Source organism: Xiphophorus hellerii, chromosome 23 (assembly GCF_003331165.1).
Source record: "Xiphophorus hellerii strain 12219 chromosome 23, Xiphophorus_hellerii-4.1, whole genome shotgun sequence".
NCBI classification, from domain to species: Eukaryota; Metazoa; Chordata; class Actinopteri; order Cyprinodontiformes; family Poeciliidae; genus Xiphophorus; species Xiphophorus hellerii.
In genome coordinates this window covers 21830194-21853059 of record NC_045694.1, presented here as the reverse complement: position 1 = coordinate 21853059, position 22866 = coordinate 21830194, and the positions used below count along the sequence as shown (strand labels likewise).

At 44.4% G+C, this 22866-nt stretch overlaps 1 protein-coding gene and 1 long non-coding RNA gene across 2 annotated transcripts; both read left to right on the top strand.

The window, feature by feature from the left end:
* Positions 1–1694: 1694 nt before the first annotated feature.
* LOC116714902 (serine/arginine repetitive matrix protein 2) lies at positions 1695–11053 on the top strand. The gene is made up of 2 exons (XM_032555700.1): positions 1695–1911; positions 2319–11053. Exon 2 carries the CDS (start codon positions 2393–2395, stop codon positions 10562–10564), a length of 8172 nt encoding a protein of 2723 aa, XP_032411591.1. The 5' UTR covers positions 1695–1911; positions 2319–2392; the 3' UTR covers positions 10565–11053.
* An 822-nt stretch (positions 11054–11875) lies between these two features.
* LOC116713899 (uncharacterized) lies at positions 11876–22482 on the top strand. Its single transcript, XR_004337941.1, has 4 exons — positions 11876–11967; positions 15613–15805; positions 16257–16361; positions 22333–22482. It is a non-coding gene; the product is annotated as an uncharacterized LOC116713899 (long non-coding RNA).
* Positions 22483–22866: the final 384 nt, after the last annotated feature.

Sequence of the window (22866 nt, the reverse complement as noted above, 5' to 3'; positions counted from 1 at the left end):
CCAAAATAAAAGTCTGTTTTTCGTCAAAAGCTGTTCCAGTTCTTGGCAGCTAAGTTTGCTTTGAAATTACTAATTGCCTTCAAATTTCATAACTGGGGCTGTTGTCAGGCTTCAAGTAAAGATTTTTTAAAGGTTTTATTTTTAAAAGATTTACCTGCATGTTTTCTTTATTAAGTTGAGCAAAGGGTGTGAAAAATGTATCAGCCAATTAATTAAAAGTAATTGAATTTCCTTGTGTAAATTAATAAAGTTGTCTGATACAAGTATCTTAAACAAACAAGACTGATTCTTGTGAAACCTCAGGTATTTGTCATATCAGTCCTATTTTTGTTACCTTAATTGTTAATTTTGTATTAACATAAAAACAAAATAGTAATGAAATATTGTAAAAAAGGGTTGTATATGAATTCTGTAATATCTGGAAAGACCCTCTAAATTTTTTATATCATTTACTAATACTAAAAACTCACAACTTTAATAATGGGCAGTTGTACAATAAAAACCAATACGGTAAACCGGTTATAGACAAAGCATTAGGTTAGCTTCAACCTAACCCCTTGTCTATATTTTATGACAAAATAAATGTCTTCATATGTTTGTTATCACATTTGGAAAATTAGTGCCAGCAAAAGTGAAAACCTAAACATCCGAAGTGTTTGAAGCAAGACTCATGTCTACATGGACAGCTCAAATCAGGCGTACCATTTGAAGGTCATCATAGAAAGTAAAAATAGCACGTTGTTCTACCAGTGAGATGTGATAAAACTGGAACCTTTTGTTCAGAGATTTTCCACTAGCTGCCGATGAATGACTTAATGACTGAGAATAATTGGTAATGACATGAGGTATTATAATAGGAATAGGGGGCTTATCTAACTTCGTCCCCGTCATATATGTCTAGACTCCCTCAGTGTAGTATGATGAGGCCTTGCTATTGTACTACTTTTGGATAAGTATAGTAAAATGACATCATTACCTGCTTCGAGTGGGATTGCTTTATGAGATTATAATTTGAAAATTTATTGAGTAATTTGTTTTTGACAAATGCCATTTGTAGACTTTGCAGGGCAAAAAGTGGCTTAAAATATGTTACTTCACTTTACCATACAAGTGCTGCCAACTCAGCAGTGAGTGTTTCATGAGACCACGTTGGATAGTCTGTGTCAACCTTTGACCTCCCTCAATAGCCATTCCTCAGCAGAGCCTCACTTACACCTGCACGCAAAGTTAGATTTACTGCACCCTCTGTGTTAAATACCCCATTAAAAGTGGCGTCAAAGTGAACAATGAATATGCCATTCTTCGAGGACAGTATTTACTCTTTCTTTCCCCACCAGCACACCCACTCAAAGAACTAAAGCTATGTCTTTCTGGCCCTGATAATGTAGGTCTATATATAGAGAAGCAATGTGACTGAGCTGGCTGTAAGTGTCAGATTCCAGGCGCGCTCGTTGGTCCCGGCCTGATCAGCATCTGCTGCTAACTATAAACCCACCCACCCCATGAGGCACCCCACCCCAGTTTACACTGGAAAGCCAATGCCCATGCGAACCTCAGTCTGGAGAAGAAAAAATGATCTGAGCTACTTGCTGTAAGCTTTTTCCCTGCTGCCACAGCAGAGGGGCGGGGCAGAAATTAGTATTAGGGGATGTAATATGTCTAAGGAGGTTCCTCCTCTTTTCTTTTTCTATTCAAGTCTAATAGATGGCAGTGCTCTCCATATTCTGAGGTTAGCCAGTCAGTCTGGCTCTGTCAGTCAGAGATGTAGAGCTGTTTGGTCCTGGAGATGAACAAGGTCTTCTTACCTTGGAATCTATTGCAGACTTGAGAGACCATTTTTTGAATGAGGGGTGGCTTTTTCACTACTGAAGAGCTCAGGACCATCAGAAAAATCTACATCAGTGGCCGCAGGTACAGTACAAGTCAGTCAGAGTTTCTCTTCGTGCATATAATGAAGCATAAACATGTGTGTTTCTGTGGTTATTACCATATGTGAGACTAAGTAAAGGTTCCAAATTTGCAAAGATAATGTGAAATAACATAAAACTATTATTTTATTGGAATAATTTAAAGAGTAAATTTAGATTTTGTAAATGTCAGAAAACCAAATAATCTTTTTTTTTTAAGATCAACTGAGTGTCATTGCTTTTTAGGAAATGGTAACTTTATTCATTTTTGTTTTTCTGACATTTTAAATCCAAATGAAGCTTAAATAGTGCAAATCAACATTTGTTATCACTAACTTAGTCATTTTTATCTAATCTACTTGTAGTAGAATGAATATGCCCTCCAGGTGATTTTTTTTTATTTTTATGCAGGAACCCAGCCAAAAGCCCACAGGAGGAGCGGGCAGGACTGGCCACAGTGAATCTTTGGAGCTCATGGTGTAGCGATGGACAGTTGGACTCTCCAGGGGGACAGCTACTCCTTCATGCGCAGTGCGCCCCGCACATTTTCCCTGTGCCATCGTGAGGGTACCCCTAACCACGTTGAAATCTTCGACATTATCAACATCCCCCCTCAGCGGAGTGTCATCTCTGAGACCACCTGCCTGTGTGACATTTTTGGAGACGACGGTGAGTCAGCGTCCCTCTCAAGCAGCCCTGCTGCAGGGCCCGCTGTACCTTCGCAGACAGAGTTGGAAGGAAGAGCTGCTACCACACCACAAGTGGATGATTTGAACGATTCTTCTGGCAGCTATCACACTGCACCTGGATCAAGCGAGGGAGAGGAGGGGTTTGATGATTCAAGAGAAGGGTGTTATAGCCCTGCTTGGCAAAAAGAGTATTCAGATGGGAGGGAATTAGATGAAAAGGAATTAAATTTAAAGCATCCAGAAGTTGCTAAGGATAGCATTGCAAATTTTGAACCAAAAACAGCAACCCCAGTACTTCTGCACAGTACAAGTACCCCATCATCACTCACCCCATCGTATCAAGGCCTCAACAGTGGTGAGACAACACCTTCTCCTGGATATAACAGCCCCAGTTCCTTCAATCCAGAAGGGAGGCTGTCATCACTATCCTCCTCCTCCGCTGAAAAAAGACTTTCACCTCTATCACCTGACATTCAGGAATCATACAGAGAAACTGAATCAAGTACAATAACCCCTTTATTCAAGGACAGACAGAGTAATCCTTCAAATCAATCTTTAAGTCCATCGCTTACATCCGATTTAATTGAGCCAGTTAAAGCCAGCCAGTTAAATCAAAACAGCAGTTCATCACCTGAGACTACCACTGACCTTTCTCAGGATTATACAGACATTAAATCTAGAATCAATTTTTCATCTTCTATACACCATGGTGTCGATTCAGAATCTCCCTTAGAAGGGCAGGTAGTCTCCCTTGAGCTCAGAAATAGTTCTCCTTCCCCCACCACTCAAACATTACCTCCTTTCTCTGAATCAAGAGGGAGGGTATCTGTACCTGATCTCTTTAGCAGAGAATCCACACCTGATATAAAAGATTCTGCCAACACCACTGAACTTATTTCAGATCTTTCTATTGCTGGAAGAGACACCACGACTACTCCTCAGAGCCAGGACACAGGATTATCAACTGGACCAGGCAGCTCTGTTTCCACATCAGGCCCGAGGTCTACGCCCCCTTCTCCTGTCATTTCAGTAGCCACGTCTCCTGAGCTTGTAGAGGATAGAGTTCCAGCTGGAATAGGGAACGCAAGAACCTCCCCTCACTTGCCTACCCCTGCCTTTCTAACCAACACTGGGTCAAGAAGTCCATCCCCTGCTCTTTCGCCTACAGTACAAAACCATTTAGCACTTTCTGAAATCAGGAGTCAGGTGTCTTCACCTGTGGTTAGTAATAGTTTTTCTCCAGTACCTGAAGTGCAGCAGAACAGTTCACCTTTACAACAAATATATACTTCCCCATCACCTGAGATAAGGATTGTATCCTACTCTCCTGAGCTCAGTAACGAGCATAGCTCTCAAGTAAATCCATCACCCGAACTTCATCAGAGAGTCTCACCTTTAGAGGGAAGGTACAATTCTCCATCCCCTGAAATAAGGATTTTCTCCTCCTCTCCAGAGCTCAGAAGGAAAGAACAACGCTCTCAAGTAACTCCATCACCTGGACTGCACCAGAACAGCTCACCTTTAGAAGAAAAATATACGTCTCACACACCTGAGATAGGTGCTGTTACACCCCCTCCAGATCTAATCAGGAAAAAGTGGCCCTGTCAAGTCAAAGAGGTTTCAGAGTCTTCTCTCACAGAGCAACAAGTTGGCTCTGTGTCACCAAGAAGCTTCTCTTTCTCCCCTCAAATCGCAGGGGTGTCTTATTCTGTTGTTCAGGCTGAGGGCAGGACAAGTTCCCCATTTCCAGGACTTTCTCATACCTCCTCCCCAGAGCCAACTCATTTTCTTGTGTCCTCTGAGTCTGGTAAAGACAGTGTTGACACCAGTGTAGCACAGTCCATTGGTAGTCAAAGAAACTCTCCACATTTATCAGATATCCAAAGTTCTCCCTCTCTGTCTCAGCTCAAAAAACAAACACCTTCTCCTCAGCCAGAATATTGCACACCTTCACCTGAACCAGGATCTCTAACCTGTTCACCAGATGACTGCCTAAGTCCATTTACAGAGAAAATATTCCAGGAATCACTAGCAGCACAGTCTCCAGAATTCAACTCCCTGTATACAACACCTGTTCCTCTCACATCTGAGCTTCAGACAGAGACCATTACTGCCGGTGTCACAGTAATACCGTCACCTACACATCTGACAAAGAAAGCTGTGTCACCTTCATTTAAATTAGAGAATAGACTGGAAACTGGCGCTACTGAAATAAAGAGCAACTCTTCAGTGGTGGAAGTTTGCGCTCCGATATCTGTCTTATCAGATAAAAATTCATACAATTCACAGATACAACTCATCACAGAAAGAAGAGAGACAAAAAAGAGAGAACACTGTCAAGAAATATCAAGTGTAGCCATCTCCACTCAGGAAAAACACAACACTCAAACCCCCTTTTCTCAAGAAGAAATCAAGTCTCCTTCCCACAACATTACAAGCCACAGAGTTCATAGAGCTGCATCCAAGGAGTTTGGGCAAAGACAGGAAAAGCTCCATCCTCTGGTCCCCTCTAACTCCCTGAATTTTGACAGTAATATTTATCTACCAAATTCGACTTGCACACCTCAGAACTCAAGAAGACAGCTGGTACCCAAAATTATACAAGACGACAGGGAGAGGCTGGAGGGGGACATGTCCCGTCATATAAACAGGCGGCGCACTCCTTCTCCACCTCTTACCAGGTTTACACCTGTTCACATTATAGCCCCTCAGAAACCACACAGAAAGTGGCAAAACAGAAGCAATAGCCCCTCTGAAGTTATAGCATCCTCACTGTGTGGTAATTTAAAGGAAGCAGCGACAAATAGGGAAAACCCCAATGTTGACCCTGTTGACAATAATAGCCAGGCCCATTGGGTCAGAATTGGAAAGCAATTGGAGAAGGACAGAGAAATGCCTTTGGAGCAGGAGAGGGATGTAGGTATGGAGAGGCAAATGGTTAGGGAGATAGACAGAGAGAGAAAGAGGGAGGAGCAGGCTCCTGAAAGAGAAGAGGAGTGGCAGGGGGTTGCCAGTTACAGAGGGGAACAGGTTGAGCTGTCATTCAATGCCAGGAATAGAAAAGGACCTGTGATTCGCAGTGCAGCTCCCACAACCAGAGAGACGCGCCAGGGACTGCCAACAGTACATTCTTATTCAGAGAGTCTCCCTGCGACAAGACAGCTACAGCAACAACACAGTCTGCTTAAACTTGCACCTCAGCCAGACCCCAGCGGTTGCAGTGCCAGCAGAAGACTTAAACCTCCCACATCTCAGGACAGGAGAAGTGTGCCTCGACGTGTGTCCACGAGCAGGCCATGTCAGAGCTCCAGCTCCAGTATGGGAAGTGAACTTGATGAAGCAGACCATGAGGTGAAGTGGCTTACAGATGGGGCTTTTCGCAGCCTGTCAAGTCCTGAAGTAGATTACCTTGAAATGTACAACTCCAGCCACTGTTCGTCTACAAACATTTCTCAACCATCTACCCATGACAGTCCGGCTGGGGTCAATGCTGCCTGGCTGTCCTATGCTGACTTCAGAGGTTCTGCACCAAAGCTTGACTTTGATGAACTCTCCTCTCATCAGCAATATCCTCACAGTTTAGATTGCCTAGATCCATCCAGAAGATGTGAGTTAGGAAGCTTTGAATGCATAGATGTAGCTGTGGAAAGAGAGGACTGCAGGAAAGTAAGAAGAGGAGTGCCAAAAAGACAGATCCAACTGAAGAGAAGGAATAATACTGAAGGGAAGCAGGATGAGAGCAGTGAAAATAGCAGTCCTGGGCTACCAGGTATGGTGGAGAGCCCCTCTCAAGAGACTCACCCTAGAGGTATCTTTGTGAGGCAACACAGTACACCAGCAGCAATGCAAGAAACTCCCCCTAATGAGAGCAGCTCTGAGCTCTCACAGCAAAATGAAAGACAGTCCCAACTCCAGAAATCTGCTTCTATGGATGAAACATACTCTAAAACCAAGATTGCTTCATGCCTCATCAAGAACGTGTTGTCAAAGAAGATGCAAGGTGTTGACAGACAGCCTGATGAGCAAGCAAGTGAAGAAGTGAGTCCACCAACAGAGAGTGCAACAGCACCATCTGAAGAATCACCGAAACTTGACTCTAGTAATCTGAGTTCCAGTCTTCAGTCAGATCACACCCTTTCTTCTGAGAGACTTTCTTTGAGGGGAGAAACAGGCATGAAGGATCAAGCCGCCCTGCCTACCGACCACAGATTAAAATCTAGTTATAGACCAAGTTCATCCAGCAGTGGCAGAAGTGTCACCTTCTCCCAGACTGACAGTGAAGAAGCTGATTCCCAAACTCGAAGTACTAAATCATCAGCTTCAGAGATAAAATCCAACTGCAGTATACCGTTTGAGGGTAAAAGAAGTGGTTTACAGTCCTGGCAAACACATGAAACTGTGGTAGGTGCACCAGGGAAAGCACCTGCGTGGGACACAGCAGCTCCCTCAGAACGTCCTTCTGGCAACACACTGGCAAGAGGAACAAACAGAGATGAAAAAGTTGAAAACAAAGATCAACACAGACAACTTCAACAAAGAGACAAAGATACCTGCACATCTAAAACACAGGAGATCAAACTCACAGCTGTGGAAAAGAAGAAGGCCTCACTAAATGTATGTCTCACTCCAGAGGCAGAAAGCAAATCTTTTCCACCAGATGGATCTGCTGGAGAGAAGGAAGAAAATACTAAGACCAAAGCAGAAGACAAAATACAGGATGAAGGGGACAGGGATGATAACGTTAAGGCTCCCGTTCACAAAGTTAGAGATGTAAGGCGGCTTGTGAAAAATACATACAACTTGTCCTTCAAGGCAGTTAGTCCTGATAACCAGTCAGGCATCAATGAAGAAAACTGCAATGAGGAAACAAGGGAGGAGGTGCCAGTAGAGGAGAAAATAAATGTATTAAAGGAGGCTAGCAGAGAAGAGAGGAAAGAAGAAAGAGAAGAAGAGGTCAGGGTCGACAGAACACCTGAAGAGAAAGATGAAGCAAAAGATTCAATGAATCAAACATTACTTCATTCAACTCAGAATAAAAGAAATTCTCCATCTGGTCCACAGCCAATGCAAATCGAATGCAAGGCTGTATGCTGGAAAGATGACAAAAATAAAATGCAAAACATGAAGAAAGATTTGGGCAATAAAAACCAAAGCTCTTTGTTGTCTTCCCCAGATGTGAACTCAATAGAGAGCAGACTAAAACACACAATGGAAGAGAAGATGATCCAAAAGCTTGGTGAACATAATATTAGTACCACAGCAGAAAAGAAAAAGAATGTGACAGAAATCCACAAAGTGCCAGACTGTGAGGACAAACCCACATTGGCTAGAACAGACCGAAAACCTCCCATGCTCGGAAGCCTCCCTAAACTGCCTAGTAAGGAGAGGGAGGTGTCCACTGCTGTAGTTTTAATAAGAGAGAAATCAAATAAATCCAACATATCTGCATCTTTAAGTCATGAAGAGACTTCTGCCCAAATCAAAGCTCCTGCTTCTCTCTCACCTATCCCCCCTGTTTCTGGCGGTGCATCTGGTGGTAGTGCTGGCCACTCAGTTTCAATGCTTTTAAAGGAGAAAGGTTATCAAGCTGACATTGGCGCAGTGGTGAGCGATGGTCAGAACTTAACTAGAGGTAAAGGACATACTTGTAAGCATGTGAACTCTTTGGAAATCCCTCTTCAGACCATTCCTCCTTCAGAAAAAGTTTTTCCTGATTCTCACAGAGGGAGAACCGTCTCCTCATCCTCCACCACCTCTGGCCCCTCAGCAATGACTGAAAGTGCAGATGTCCTGGAAAAGCCCACAGAAGAGGAGGGAGTTAGCATTAAACCTCCAAAGAAAGATACAGCAACAACAAAAAGGAACACAATGGACCAAACACTAACAACCACCAAACAAAATGACACTATAGGAGATTTTGAAGCAGTCAAAAGACTTGATCCTACTTTCCCCCCCAGGTCTCCTGCAATACGGAGATTCAAACCACAGCCAGGTGAGACCAGGTCACCATCAAAAGATACAGAGAAAAAAGAAATCTCCTCATCGTCTTTGGGAAGCCACAGACCTCAAATGATTGAAGTGAAATCTATAGCTAAAAGCTCTCAAAAACCAGCAGTGCCTCCGAAACCAAACTGCAAATTTAAGCCTGGAGATTTGGGAAATGTGACAAGTGAAGCACAGAGAGCATCAACAGCCTCCTCTAGTGGAAAACAACGAAATGAGGAGAGACAGCAGACAATTGTAGTGAGCTCACCTACAGTCTACAGGAAGATTTCCAATGAGTCTGCCTCTGCATCAAATTATTCAAGAAAGCTTGCTGTATCTGCTGTGTCAAACCTTAAGCCACCACCTCACAGAACAACAGCAGCCAATGTCACCAGCATCTCTAACATGTCAGCAGCCTGTTCAGACACAGAGGCAGTTACTGACCAAGGTCAGCACCAACAATCTGCTACTTCGCCTCAGAGCTCCAGGCATGCTAAGAAACCTGAATCCCTAACTACAACGTCAGACACCGGTTTAGATGTAGCCCAACAACTTGTTCCACAACCAAATCCATATCAAAATGTTGGATCTACCCTATCTGAAGTTGACCAATCTACTTCAATGGACCCAGAGGGTCAACAGTGTTCTAGGGCGACATGTGAACATGAGCAAACTATGCCTGTTAGCGCCAACAATCTGAAGCAAGTGCCTGCTGTTTCCGCAACTCAAAAGTACACTCATCAACCATACAGAAGAACAGTCTCCAGTGAGCATGCCCAAAGAATAGACGATCAACATTTTTATACCTCAGATGACCCTCCAAGCTACGACGAAAGAGAGAGCTTCAGTCCACTCTTGCTTCCTGATATGATTTCAGCGAGGTCAAATCGGTATCAACCCGCATCCCGTCCTCCCTGTTCCTGCACAGCTGGCTACCCCTCTCACTGTGGTCCTTCCTCTCCTCACCAGCATCGCAGTCCCCATAACCTTACCCCACCTAGTCTGCCACACTCTCCAGGTCAGGCACTACCTTACCAAGTGGCTCAGCCCCCTCTCCATGCTCACCACTGTAGACCTGAAATGCAGCCATTGGGTTACCAACCAAGATCTCCAAAATCAAGCCCTCTTGGTCCAAACCAACCACAATCCATGTACCAGCCTCTCCATCCCTCCGCTGCCTGCGGTCCCCTTTCTTCACTCATGCAGGCCTGCCCTGCTGACCGCTCTCTGCTGCCACAGCAACATATTGGAGCTCGACGGCCTCCTGTCCACAGATCTCCCCATCAGCAGCCACCAAATCTGACTGGGGCTCCTTACAGTGATCCAGGCCACAGCCACTCTCCCGTCCTGCCTCCTATAGATCCTCAGTACCTATGTGGCCCCCAAAGCATGGGTCCCTCCTATGGGTCAGAATATGGCGGCGATAGCTCTAGCGTGTATTCAGAAAGTAGCTATGCACAGCCACCACGTAGAGTACTCCTGGATCCTGAGACAGGGAAGTATTTTTATATTGAGGTGCCTGTGCAGCCCCTTAGGAAAATGTTGTTCGACCCAGAGACTGGTCAGTATGTGGAAGTGCTCATCCCACAGCAGGCAATGTCACATTCAGGCCTGTACCCTCCTGCTGGACCCCACTTCCAGCCTCTCCACAACCACAACATCTATGCCCCGGCTCCTCAATACATGCCTTGTGCTGCTCCTCCCCCATTAGCCCACCCCCAGGTTCAGCCTCAGCCACCCCAATATCCTGAGGTGTCTGCTGCACCTCCAATGCATCCAAGTGGGTCTGGGGTGAGCTACAGGAATCCGTCAGGACAGGGATCAAAGCCAGAGCCCAAAAACCACCGACCATTGGACCAAAGGTACCTTGAGAATATGTATTATGTCCCAAGTGTGATAAATGCAAGCCCAAATACCACCCCACCTGACTATTACCACAGGCATACTTCTAACTTACCCACGACTGGGGGGAAAAGGTCCTGAAATAGAGGGCAGAGGCCGCCTTCCTGGAGCCTGTGGAGTTTAAAATACACTATGTATAAATGGGGTGGCTAATGTTGGTCTGTGATGTTATTTGAGTTTTGACACTACAGCTGAAGAAAGCAATTCTTTAGCTGTTGTTTATTTGCTGATGCTGCTATACTTTTTGCTGAGCTGCTTTTACAAAAAAGATTTTTAGGTTGGTGTCTTCAGAAATACATGTGTGTGGGCCTTTTCTATGACCTGTTTATCAAACTATTACTTAAACTTTTATATGTAAGATGATTAAAGGGATGCACAGGAGCAAAACATCTGTGGGATTATTAATTTACTGATGTGTTTTTAGTCTGTAAATGTCCACAGAAACTTGAAAATGCAGTATGAAAAGACCTCATATTTATCTTAATAATGCATTTACACAAGTTGAGTGAGTTTGTGCACATGATGTCTGCTACACAATGCAGCACTCTCAATAAAATGTCAAATGTCAAATTTCTTCTCTTTAGTCTTTCTTCCCTAATAATTGCACTTTTAAAAAGATAAAAAAATTTAACTATAGTACTCTAGTTTAGTCTTACAGGATGTTACTTTGAATTATTAAATAGGTTCATGTTTTAAAGCTTCTTTTTTTTTTACAACTAAACAATGCTGTCATTTACTCTAAGAGAAAGTTAATGACACAAATTATTAAAGAAAATTGAATTTTTACATCATAAAACTAGCTAAATACTCAGGAAAATTATAAATGGATATATGAAGCATGTATTATCTCTAATAATTGCTTAAATATGATGATTACTAATGGTTTATTCTTTGGTACTGAAGATGACCGCAGAAACATGCTTTTTGTTTATATGAAACATATTGAATTTTAAACCACTAGAGGTCACTGTGCAACACCAAATAACGACCTAATGTTAAGAGGGGCTAAATTAGGGGTCTCAAAACCTTGTCCTCCAGCTCAGGTTGTAGATGCATCCTTGCTCCAACCTATCTTAATGTAATGATTGAATTACCTCTTCACCATGCCACAGAGTTTGGCAAAATCCTGGTAACATTCATTTGATCCAGATGTATATGTATCCAAAACCTTCAGAACAGTAGATTTCGAGGACTAGATTTGTAGACCCATGAGTTAATTTTGAGTCTGATAATATTGCTTATTGAAAGGAAATTATAATTTTAAGCTGTCAGATTTTATTTAAACAAAGAAAAACAAGCGATGTTCTGCAGAAGCACAATGTGACCACAAGGGGGACCCCTTGACCAGAGGTAGAAAAAAAGATCATGCCAGGAAGTTGCACATAACCTACTTACTCTGTGTAAGTAGGACCAAAAACATGAAGGCAACTTTACGACTTTTCTTCTTAAACCTGCGCCTACTAACTATGTCCAGGAGCTCAATTGTAAGTACCCACCACATCCTTTAATGTGGCTGACGGTAAAGTTTATGGTCTGCAGGTGGCTTCTTGTGTATGTGACTGCCAGGTGTGGGGGAAATAAGATTAAAGCATACACATTCCCATATGGAGACAAAATAGCATGAGAGTTAGCTTGATTATAATAACTGAGCCGGAAACATATCACTGAGACTTCCCTTATCACTACAGAGTAGTATAAATTAACTAATGATTATGTCAACTTTTAATAGCTGTCTGGCAAACTAATAAGTGTGTTATGACTACATAGCAACATTCAAAATATATATTAATCACTGACAGAACACAAGCCCTAGCCTAGACTGGCACCCTTTAACTTCTGCAAGTGTCAACTAAATATCTCCGTTTATTGTCATACACCTACATTTTCACAACCTGTAGAATGATGAAAGGCACACCTTGGAAAAGCACACTAATCTGTGTAAACCTCTTGACACGCCTTTTTTCAAAATGACTATTAGACAAATCCACATATTTCCATGTGACTTTGATCTACCCCAGTAGTTTTTACAGTGTAGTATTTCCTATAATCTGAGCTGAAACAACCAGTTCTGCAGCATTTTCTTTCCAGATTTTCAAACAAATTTATTTTTATTTCTTTCAAGAAGCTTGCGAACTGTCTTTGAAGTACCCAGTACTTTAAAAAAGATATTATAACAATAGTAATGTTTATACGATTGTCTTTTTACAAAGAAAGGCTGTGAGGTGGAGGACATGTAGTTCCCATGCACATCCTCCACATCACATTTGAGTCCAACGAATTTCAGTCAAACACACAAAACACACCATGAGATCATCAGTTGGTCACTGGTCTCTTTCCATCAGTGTCTGTTTTTCGCTCTGTTTCTGTGATCTGTTCTCTATATTGAAAGGTGTTGACCCCAGGAGGTCTATAAAGGCACGGCACACCCAGGAATGTGTGGGTGAGACTGACCCTGGAGCCACGTTTGATGTGGACCAACAGCACAGCTGATTATTCACTGGAAAAAACTCCTCTCTGCATTGTCCAATATCAGGAATGTTGAAAAAGGAGAGTGGGTGGCATGGGCCTGGCAGCTAGATAAGACAGACTTTTAGGTAACAATAAACTGGATAGATGCTTCCTTACATTTTCCAGTAACATGTGCTACTGGAGATTAGATCTCTATTGTTTGTAAAAGTGAAATTGTTGGCTTTAATGGCTGTGTTGCTCACTTAGTCGGAAGTGAAAGGGTGATCTTATTATTCCTATTACTATAAGTGCATGTATTAATGGGGAAGAAGTTAGGTCATGTGGGCATTTCAGTCCCCTGGCAGACATTCGTGCTCATAACTCCTGCCTGAATGACCTCCTTTTAATGGGAGGGTTCCAAGAAAGTTTGAGTTATCTAAGAACACTAATAGTAAGATTTAGTTTCAGACGTCCTCCTAATACTAAAATAAAACCCACTCTTTTACAATAAAATGCTACTTACCATGTGGAGTCAGCTCAGAACTACTGCAGCCTCATGTTTATCCCTGACTAAAAAATATTAAACAAGCACAGCAGTTCATTAAAAGTTGCATTTTAATTTATTTTATTTTATTTATATAATGTTTCACTTTGTGCTGAAGTTAACAAGCTTTCCAATAATATTCAAATTTATTGAAAAGGCCTGCATTTATGTTACTTTTCAAGACTTTGAACTATGACACTATGTGATTTCAGGCCTTCAGCAGGATTTTTTAAAATTATTATTATTATTTATTTCTCTATCACTCCATCTTAAACCTTGCAACATTTGGTGAAGATGTATATTAAAGGAATAAAACAGAATAAAATGTCACTCTTGCCCCTTTGGTGGAGTCACCTGAATACTCACTCCCATGCCCTTAAAAGGCTTTCCTTTCGACCCAGCAGAGGCGGGCAAACTGTGAGTGGGTGTATGTCTGCGTGTGTTGTGTGTGTGTGTGTGTGGGGGGGGGGGGGGGTGTGTGTGTGTGTGTGTGTGTGAGGTCATCATGACGGAGAAAAGAATGACAGAAGCAACAACTAGAAGCTATCTGAGATGCGAGAGAACACCTGAAACCCTGCATTCATTTTGTTGCCTAGCAACCCCAGGGCGTAATAATTGGTGCGGGTTGTAAAAATCCTTACAACTGTGTTTACACTTGTGTGTCATACAGACTTCCTTCCCTCCACCAGGTGGTGCGTGCCTACCTGTCACGCCCGGTTATTGCTTCATCGCAGGCTTTCATATCCTTTTCGTCCAGCAGCAGTAATCTAACGTAGCCTGACTCATCTGTTTAGAAATCAGTAAATGTTCTCATGGTTATTGATCTTTACCGAGTGCTACATTATGCAGAGGGTCGCAAGATAAGTCTTCCTTCATTATTATTTTATATGAAGTAAACCTGAAGCCAGCTCAGAAAGGGTTGTTTGTTGTTTTTGGGGTTTTTGTTGCTAATAGTGGAACTTATTCGTCTAGACCTGTCTAGTCATCTGAGTGTCCCAGGACCCCTCATGTCCAGGCAGGAAATTGTTGCTTATACTAGGAGTCTGTCATTGTTTCTATGAAAGTTATGAGAGTTTGAAAATGAAGTAGTCTGGGAGTGATGTCATAGCCTGATCACTTTACCCGCTGTCCTTCTTCACCTCTTCCAACAAGGAGCTGGGCGGTGGATCAATGGGAATGGAAGGAATGACAGGAGTCTGTGTGTGTCTGTCTTTAGCCATTTTTTATTTTTTTTTGTAAAAGGCCCATTAAAAAAAAAAAAAAACAACAACTTCAAGGACCAGCTGCTCCTTATAGGTCCCAAAGCCTGGGCCCCATAAGAAGAAGTGCTGTTTTTGTAATTAGGGGTTAGATTTAAGACTAATGAGCACATAATACAACAGTTTCTACAATTTCCCTGAGGGAAAATCCCAAAGGGATTAATAAAGTTTCTATCTATCTATCTATCTATCTATCTATCTATCTATCTATCTATCTATCTATCTATCTATCTATCTATCTATCTATCTATCTATCTATCTATCTATCTATCTATTAGGTTTTGGTAAAAGTTAGGGTCTAGGTATACAATAGTAATGAATAGGGTTTAGGGAGAATATCTGTATTAGACATGAACACAGTTACTAAAATGAATGGAAGTCAACACATGTCCTAATATGGGTAGAAATACAAACTTGTGTATGTGGGGGTGTGCGTGTGTGTGTGTAGCTACTGAGACAACAGTTATTGGCAGGATCAAGTTCTTGGCTGTCTGCGATCCTGAATCACTCATTGCTGGTTACATGTCTGAACTCTTATTGATGCCATACTGTGTCAAATATTCTCTTCATATTTTGACGGCCAGCCCAATAAGGGCTCGGGTCGCCTGCAGAGAGGTCTGGCAAACATTAACAGGAGGGAATCTCCAGAGAATCCGCCTTAAGTTCGGTTTTAGTCCACGTGTTTGCTCTGAGGTGGTATGCATGGGCCACTGAATTCCTCAGGCATGATGCAAAGCTATGAGTCAAATTAGGACAGCCCTGACCGCACAGACATTGGTCATTACACCTTTTAAATTTAGAGCCTGTAAATATAATATATTACTCTCCTTATTTCTCCATGTTGAAAGCAGACTTGTTTTTATCTTTCACTCCTGAAGAGTCTCATTGCTGGCTATATCACCATGTGTGTGGAATCCCATTGCCAAGACAGCCAATGTCAGGCTGAAGAAGGCATGAAAGAGCTGCTCATTGTTACCCGGTCAACTCCAACGAAGTGTCAAACAGCTGACATGGAGAAAGGACCAAGCACCACGGACACATGGCGATACATTATTATGCAAATATTAACAGGTGAGGTGAATGTTAGCTGTGGACTTTGTACATGTGGGATTTGACGATTATATGGGTGAAAGTTTATAGGCTTCGGCGGCAGCCGATGAATCTGATTCCATAGATCGTTCAAGTATTTAAAAGCTACAACAGAGCAAGTTTCTCTGTCGTAGAAATTTAATTGAGTGTCATTTCTACACTCAATTACATCAGACTAAACACAATACTGATTGTTGGAAGCTGAAACTTAAGAGTAATCTACAAATTAGTGAGGGGAATTAAATCTCCACTGACAGTGGATCTTAATATGTAGAAAAAAATATTTTATTTTTTTTTTGTGAATCAGAGGACACCCACAACTCCTTTATTTCAGGTAACTAGACTTAGTTCTAACCATAACAAGCCACATTTTAATAAATTCAGACAAGATTTATACAAATATTTTAAAATCTGCAAAAACGCTTCCTTTCAGAGTCTGAGTACCCCTGGGAAAGGGAACCTGGATGTACAAAATCTTTTTGACGTCTATTTCCAGAGCCCTGCTGAAGCCAGTCAATGCTCATCAGTCCATGAGAAGGTAAATTTAGGTTTTTAAATAAACGGTACCAGCAGATTCTGCATGAAGAGAGCAAGTTTTTTTTCCCTTTTTCATAAATTTGTCAGGATCGGTGTTTTGTTTTGTTTTGTTTTTTGTGGAAGCCTGCTGCTTCCCACTTCCTCCACCAGATGCCGCCTAGGAGCAGAGCCCCTGGAGAGGCGTGGGGTCGAACCCGGGGACACACCTGTGGCGCATTGTCTGACTGAGGCTGGGAGTATTTAAGAAGCGGCGAGCGACACTTCCTTGCCTGAGTGTTTGTTTACCTCGGTAACAAATCGTTCCTGAGTAGGCCCTCTGAGCATTTCCCAAGATAATCGCCTCCTGTGTTTTTTCCCTGTTGTCAGGTTTACCTGGATTCCTCCGGAGTTTTCCGAGAGGAGAGTTCTGTGGGTCGTTTGTCCCGGACTCCGACCAGCCGTCAGTTCGCTCCTCCGCTCAGTCTGACTTACCTGTCCGCCCTCCAACGGTTCGCTGCCTCTCCACGCCGCCCCTGGGTCCGTTGTTGCTCCAAAGGAAACATCCATCCGCTCCTAGTAAGCCTTTCCCTGCGTCAACATACACATTCATCCACCTTCCTGGATTCGTTTATTCTAACAGCTTCTCCTCGTTGACAGTGGCTGAACTGGTTGCCCCTTCCAGACTCCTGCTCCGTGTTTTCTCCCCAACCCTATTCCCTCTTGTCAATAAACTCCATTATTGTTTTGCACACGCGTCTCCTGATTGTGTTCGTGCATGTGGGTTCGAAAACTGGAACCAAACATGACAGAACACTCAGGCCAACAGTCTACCCCTGCAGACGCAATTAGGAGAGCCTTGGCTGAACAACAATCTCTCATTCAGTCTCATGACGCAGCCCTGCGAGAGCTAGGTAGCCGGCAAGCAGAAACTAACCGCCGGTTAGCCGAAATATCCAATTTCCTCCAGGGATCCGCCCAACCGGACCCGAGCGCACCGCCAGCGACAGCTCAAGCTCCGGATCCATCTAGCCACGCCACGTTTTCGGAGGTACGACCGCCAGCACCTGAGAAATTCTGTGGTGAGGTGAGGAAGTGTAAAGGCTTTATTTTACAATGTGGAATCATTTTCAACCACTCACCTCAGAGTTTTCGCCATGATAATGCCAAAATAGCTTATATGTTATCCTTGCTAACTGGACGTGCTCTGGAGTGGGCTGAGGCTAGGTTTCCCTCCCCCACCAATTTTGGGTGCACATTTTCTGAATTTGTGAAGGAATTTAAGCAGGTTTTTTGTCGTGACACCGACAAGACTTCAGTTTCCCGAGAGCTGTGGACTCTCAAGCAGGGTCAAAGAACAGTTTCTGAGTTCGCTATTGACTTTAGAATTAAAGCTGCAGCATCTGGTTGGGACGCAGCTGCGCTAAAGAGCGCTTATTTCCACGCTCTGAGTGAGCAGGTAAAGGATGAACTAGCCACTTTAGATGAACCAGAGACTTTAGAAGATTTCATTAAACTCACCATAAAGATAGATAACCGCATCAGATCACGTGCTAAAGAACGAAACCGTCGTGACTCACCTTTTAGATCTCATTTTCAGAACCTACCTGCTATTTCTCCTGTATCCCCTGCATCAACACCTCTTCCCGAGCCTGAACCCATGCAGCTGGGGCGAACTCACTTAACCCCGGAGGAGAGACGTAGGAGGTTACATTCACGTCTTTGCCTGTACTGTGGTGAGTCCGGCCACTTCATTGCCAACTGTCAAGTCCGTTTAAACCCCCAGATCCGACAGTAACGACGAGGAGACTGTTGGAGCCCACTTCCACAACCCAATCTCGTCTCATCCTACCGGCAACTCTCATAAATAATCACTTGTCACTTCCCCTGTCAGCACTTATCGACTCGGGCTGCGAACAAAACCTAATCGACTCGACTCTGGCCAAGCAGATGTCCATTGAGGTAGAACCACTGCCGGTTCCCCTCCGTGTTGCTGCCCTTAACGGTAAAGCATTACCTCATATCACACACAAAACCAAGCCAGTCTGTCTTGTCGTTTCAGGTAACCATACTGAATCAATATCCTTTTTTGTGTTCAGTGCTGCCAGTTCTCCCATTGTTCTAGGATTTAACTGGTTATCTGCCCATAACCCTCACATTAACTGGGTTAAAGCTCACATAGAGTCCTGGTCGTCCAACTGTCATGCTACTTGCCTCCGTTCAGCTATTCCCTCGAACTCTCCAACTAAGGATCCTTCTGAGAGTGAACCCCCCGACCTTTCCGCAGTACCCGTTGAATACCATGATCTGGCGCCTGTATTTAATAAAGATAACGCCCTGTCACTTCCACCTCATCGTCCATACGACTGCGCCATCGACCTTCTGCCTGGCGCCCCACTACCCAACAGTCGTCTGTACAATATCTCCCGGCCCGAACGCCAAACCATGGAGAAGTACATTAATGATTCCCTAGCAGCAGGTATCATTCGAACATCCACCTCACCCCTAGGGGCTGGATTTTTCTTTGTTGGGAAAAAAGATGGCTCGCTACGGCCATGCATTGATTACAGAGGATTGAACCAAATAACTGTTAAAAACAAGTACCCGCTACCACTCCTCTCTTCAGCCTTCGAACCTGTTCAGGGAGCGACCATTTTCACCAAACTAGACCTAAGAAATGCCTACCACCTCCTTCGAATTCGTGAAGGGGATGAATGGAAGACTGCTTTTAAAACACCTATGGGTCACTATGAGTATTTAGTCATGCCCTTCGGCCTGTCAAATGCTCCCGCCTTCTTCCAAGCATTAGTGAATGACGTGTTAAGAGACTTTATTAATGATTTTGTATTTGTCTATCTGGATGATATCCTGATTTATTCCAGCTCCCTGAAGGAACACAAGCGGCACGTCCGACATGTTCTCCAGCGCCTCCTAGAGAACCGGCTTTATGTCAAAGCCGAAAAGTGTGAGTTTCATCAACCCTCAGTCACCTTCCTCGGCTATGTGCTCGAGGGCGGACAGGTAAGACCGTCGGGGGATAAGATAAAAGCAGTATTGGAGTGGCCCAAACCTGAAACCCGGAAGCAACTGCAAAGATTTCTAGGGTTCGCCAATTTCTATCGCCGCTTTATACGCGACTACAGCCGGACGGCTGCTCCATTGACGGCACTTACATCCACCAAGACGACGTTTACCTGGACGCCCGAGGCAGAGGATGCTTTTGCACGTTTGAAGTCATTGTTTGCTAATGCACCCATCCTCATCCAGCCAGACCCTACCAAGCAGTTTATTTTGGAGGTCGATGCATCAGACTCTGGAGTAGGAGCCGTCCTGTCCCAAATTTCTTCGCAAGATCACAACACTCACCCTTGTGCCTTTTTCTCCCGCAGACTGTCCCCGGCTGAACGAAACTATGACGTGGGAGATCGGGAGTTGTTGGCAATAAAGCTCGCCTTGGAGGAGTGGCGTCATTGGCTGGAGGGAGCTGAACATCCTGTAGTTGTCTGGACTGACCATAAGAATCTTTCATACCTGCAATCCGCTAAACAGAACAACCCCCGACAGTCCCGCTGGTCAGTATTCTTTTCCCGGTTTAATCTGTCCATTTCCTACCGCCCAGGATCTAAGAACGTCAAGCCGGATGCCCTCTCCAGACTCTACACGCCTGATGATTCTGATGAGGGTCCAGCACCCTTGTTGCCCCCTAGCTGCACCGTAGGGGTGGTGACATGGGAAATAGAGGATATAATCCGTCAGGCTCAACGCCTGGAGCCCCCACCCGAGTCTTGTCCCCTAGGGAGAATCTATGTCCCCACCTCCGTCCGACCCCGCTTCCTACGGTGGATACACTCATCCAAATTCTCCGGACACCCAGGTATGAGCCGCACAGTCGGGTTAATTAATCGCAGGTTTTGGTGGGACTCTGTTCACAAGGATGTGAAGGAGTTTGTTCTCGCCTGCCCCGTCTGTTCGAGAAACAAGTCATCTCACCAGCCTCCCGCAGGGTTGTTACAGCCCCTTCCCATTCCCAAGAGACCCTGGTCGCACATTGCCATAGACTTCGTTACTGGACTACCCCCGTCTAAAGGTATGACCACCATTTTTACTGTCATTGACCGCTTTTCGAAAGCCTGCCATCTCATTCCTCTCCGCAAGCTTCCCACCTCTGCCCAGACCGCCCAGTTATTGATTAAGCATGTCTTCAAGCTGCATGGCATGCCTCAAGAGATCCTGTCTGATCGGGGCCCCCAGTTCACATCACAGGTTTGGAAACAGTTCTGTTCTGCATTGGGTGCCAAAACTGCTCTTTCTTCCGGTTATCATCCCCAGACCAACGGGCAAACCGAGAGGATGAACCAGGAGATGGAGGCTACCTTACGCTGCATCTCCTCCTCCAACCCCGAAGACTGGGCTCAGCATCTCCCTTGGGTCGAGTACGCCCACAATAGCCACATCTCTTCTGCTACAGGGTTGTCTCCGTTCGAGGTCTCCCTGGGGTACCAACCACCTTTATTATCCGTTGACGAGGGCGAGATTTCGGTAACCTCAGTTCAGCATCATATCCGCCGTTGCAATAAGATATGGAGGGAGACTGTAACCGCACTCAACCACACAGCCGCACGAAACAAACGTCTGGCCGACCGCAGGAGGACGCCGGCTCCAGTCTATACAGCTGGTCAGAAGGTTTGGCTGTCCACTAAGGATATTCCCCTAAAGTCATTGTCCAGGAAGTTGTCACCTAAATTTATTGGTCCGTTTGAGATTTTGTCGGTTGTCAGTCCGACGGCTCTACGACTTCGTCTGCCCCCCTCCTTACGTATTCACGCCACCTTCCATGTCTCCCAGGTCAAACCGGTCCGGTCGAGCCCCCTTTGCCCTCCGGCCAAACCCCCTCCTCCCGCCCGTGATGTTGACGGTCACCCGGCATACTCCGTCCGCCGGATTGTGGACTCCCGTCGGCGAGGTCGTGGGTTTCAGTACCTCATCGACTGGGAGGGCTACGGCCCGGAGGACCGTTCCTGGGTTCCCCGTTCTTTTATTCTTGACCCCTCTTTGATAAGGGACTACGCCGCCTCTCTGCCGTCCACCTCTTCTCGGCCGCCAGGGGGCGTCCGTTGAGGGGGGGGGTACTGTCAGGATCGGTGTTTTGTTTTGTTTTTTGTGGAAGCCTGCTGCTTCCCACTTCCTCCACCAGATGCCGCCTAGGAGCAGAGCCCCTGGAGAGTCGAACCCGGGGACACACCTGTGGCGCATTGTCTGACTGAGGCTGGGAGTATTTAAGAAGCGGCGAGCGACACTTCCTTGTCTGAGTGTTTGTTTACCTCGGTAACAAATCGTTCCTGAGTAGGCCCTCTGAGCATTTCCCAAGATAATCGCCTCCTGTGTTTTTTCCCTGTTGTCAGGTTTACCTGGATTCCTCCGGAGTTTTCCGAGAGGAGAGTTCTGTGGGTCGTTTGTCCCGGACTCCGACCAGCCGTCAGTTCGCTCCTCCGCTCAGTCTGACTTACCTGTCCGCCCTCCAACGGTTCGCTGCCTCTCCACGCCGCCCCTGGGTCCGTTGTTGCTCCAAAGGAAACATCCATCCGCTCCTAGTAAGCCTTTCCCTGCGTCAACATACACATTCATCCACCTTCCTGGATTCGTTTATTCTAACAGCTTCTCCTCGTTGACAGTGGCTGAACTGGTTGCCCCTTCCAGACTCCTGCTCCGTGTTTTCTCCCCAACCCTATTCCCTCTTGTCAATAAACTCCATTATTGTTTTGCACACGCGTCTCCTGATTGTGTTCGTGCATGTGGGTTCGAAAACTGGAACCAAACATGACAAAATTTTTGGACTTCTGGACATTGCTTTGACCTGACTGTCAATCAAGTCAAAGTGAGACCGTTCCAATATCTGGGCTAAATTATGTGTTTTGAATTTAGGCCACTGCAAATGGACTTTCTGTTGCATGTTTGCATAATGGTTTTGCTAATTCTATTCTGTTATCTGTTAACAGAATGATGCAGGATGTCCCCTCTGCAATTGGCATCAAGGGAATTTGTGGAAGATACTCTGCTTGGATAAGACTGAAATGCAAAACAACTGGTTTAAAAACATTTAAACCAATTAAACTGACTTTAATCTCAGAATTCTGACTTTAAAGTCAGAATTCTGTCTAAAGTCTTTAATTCTGACATTAAAGTCAGAATTCTGACTTTAATGTCAGAATTCTGACTTTAATCTCCGAATTCTGACTTTAAACTCAGAATTCGGAGATTAAAGCCAGAATTCTGTCTAAAGTCAGAATTCTGACTTTAACCTCAGAATTCTGAGATTAAAGTCAGAATTCTGACTTTAATCTCCGAATTCTGACTTTAAACTCAGAATTCGGAGATTAAAGTCAGAATTCTGACATTAAAGTCAGAATTCTGACATTAAAGTCAGAATTCTGACTTTAATCTCAGAATTCTTTTTTTTTTTCGGGGCCCTAATCCTCTTCCGTACATTTCCTTCCTATTGACAGCTATATGCTATGAATGGAGAGTTGTGT

Excerpts from the sequence above, each read along its gene's own strand:
- LOC116714902 (XM_032555700.1), top strand. The coding sequence starts at position 2,393 with ATGGACAGTTGGACTCTCCAGGGGGACAGCTACTCCTTCATGCGCAGT.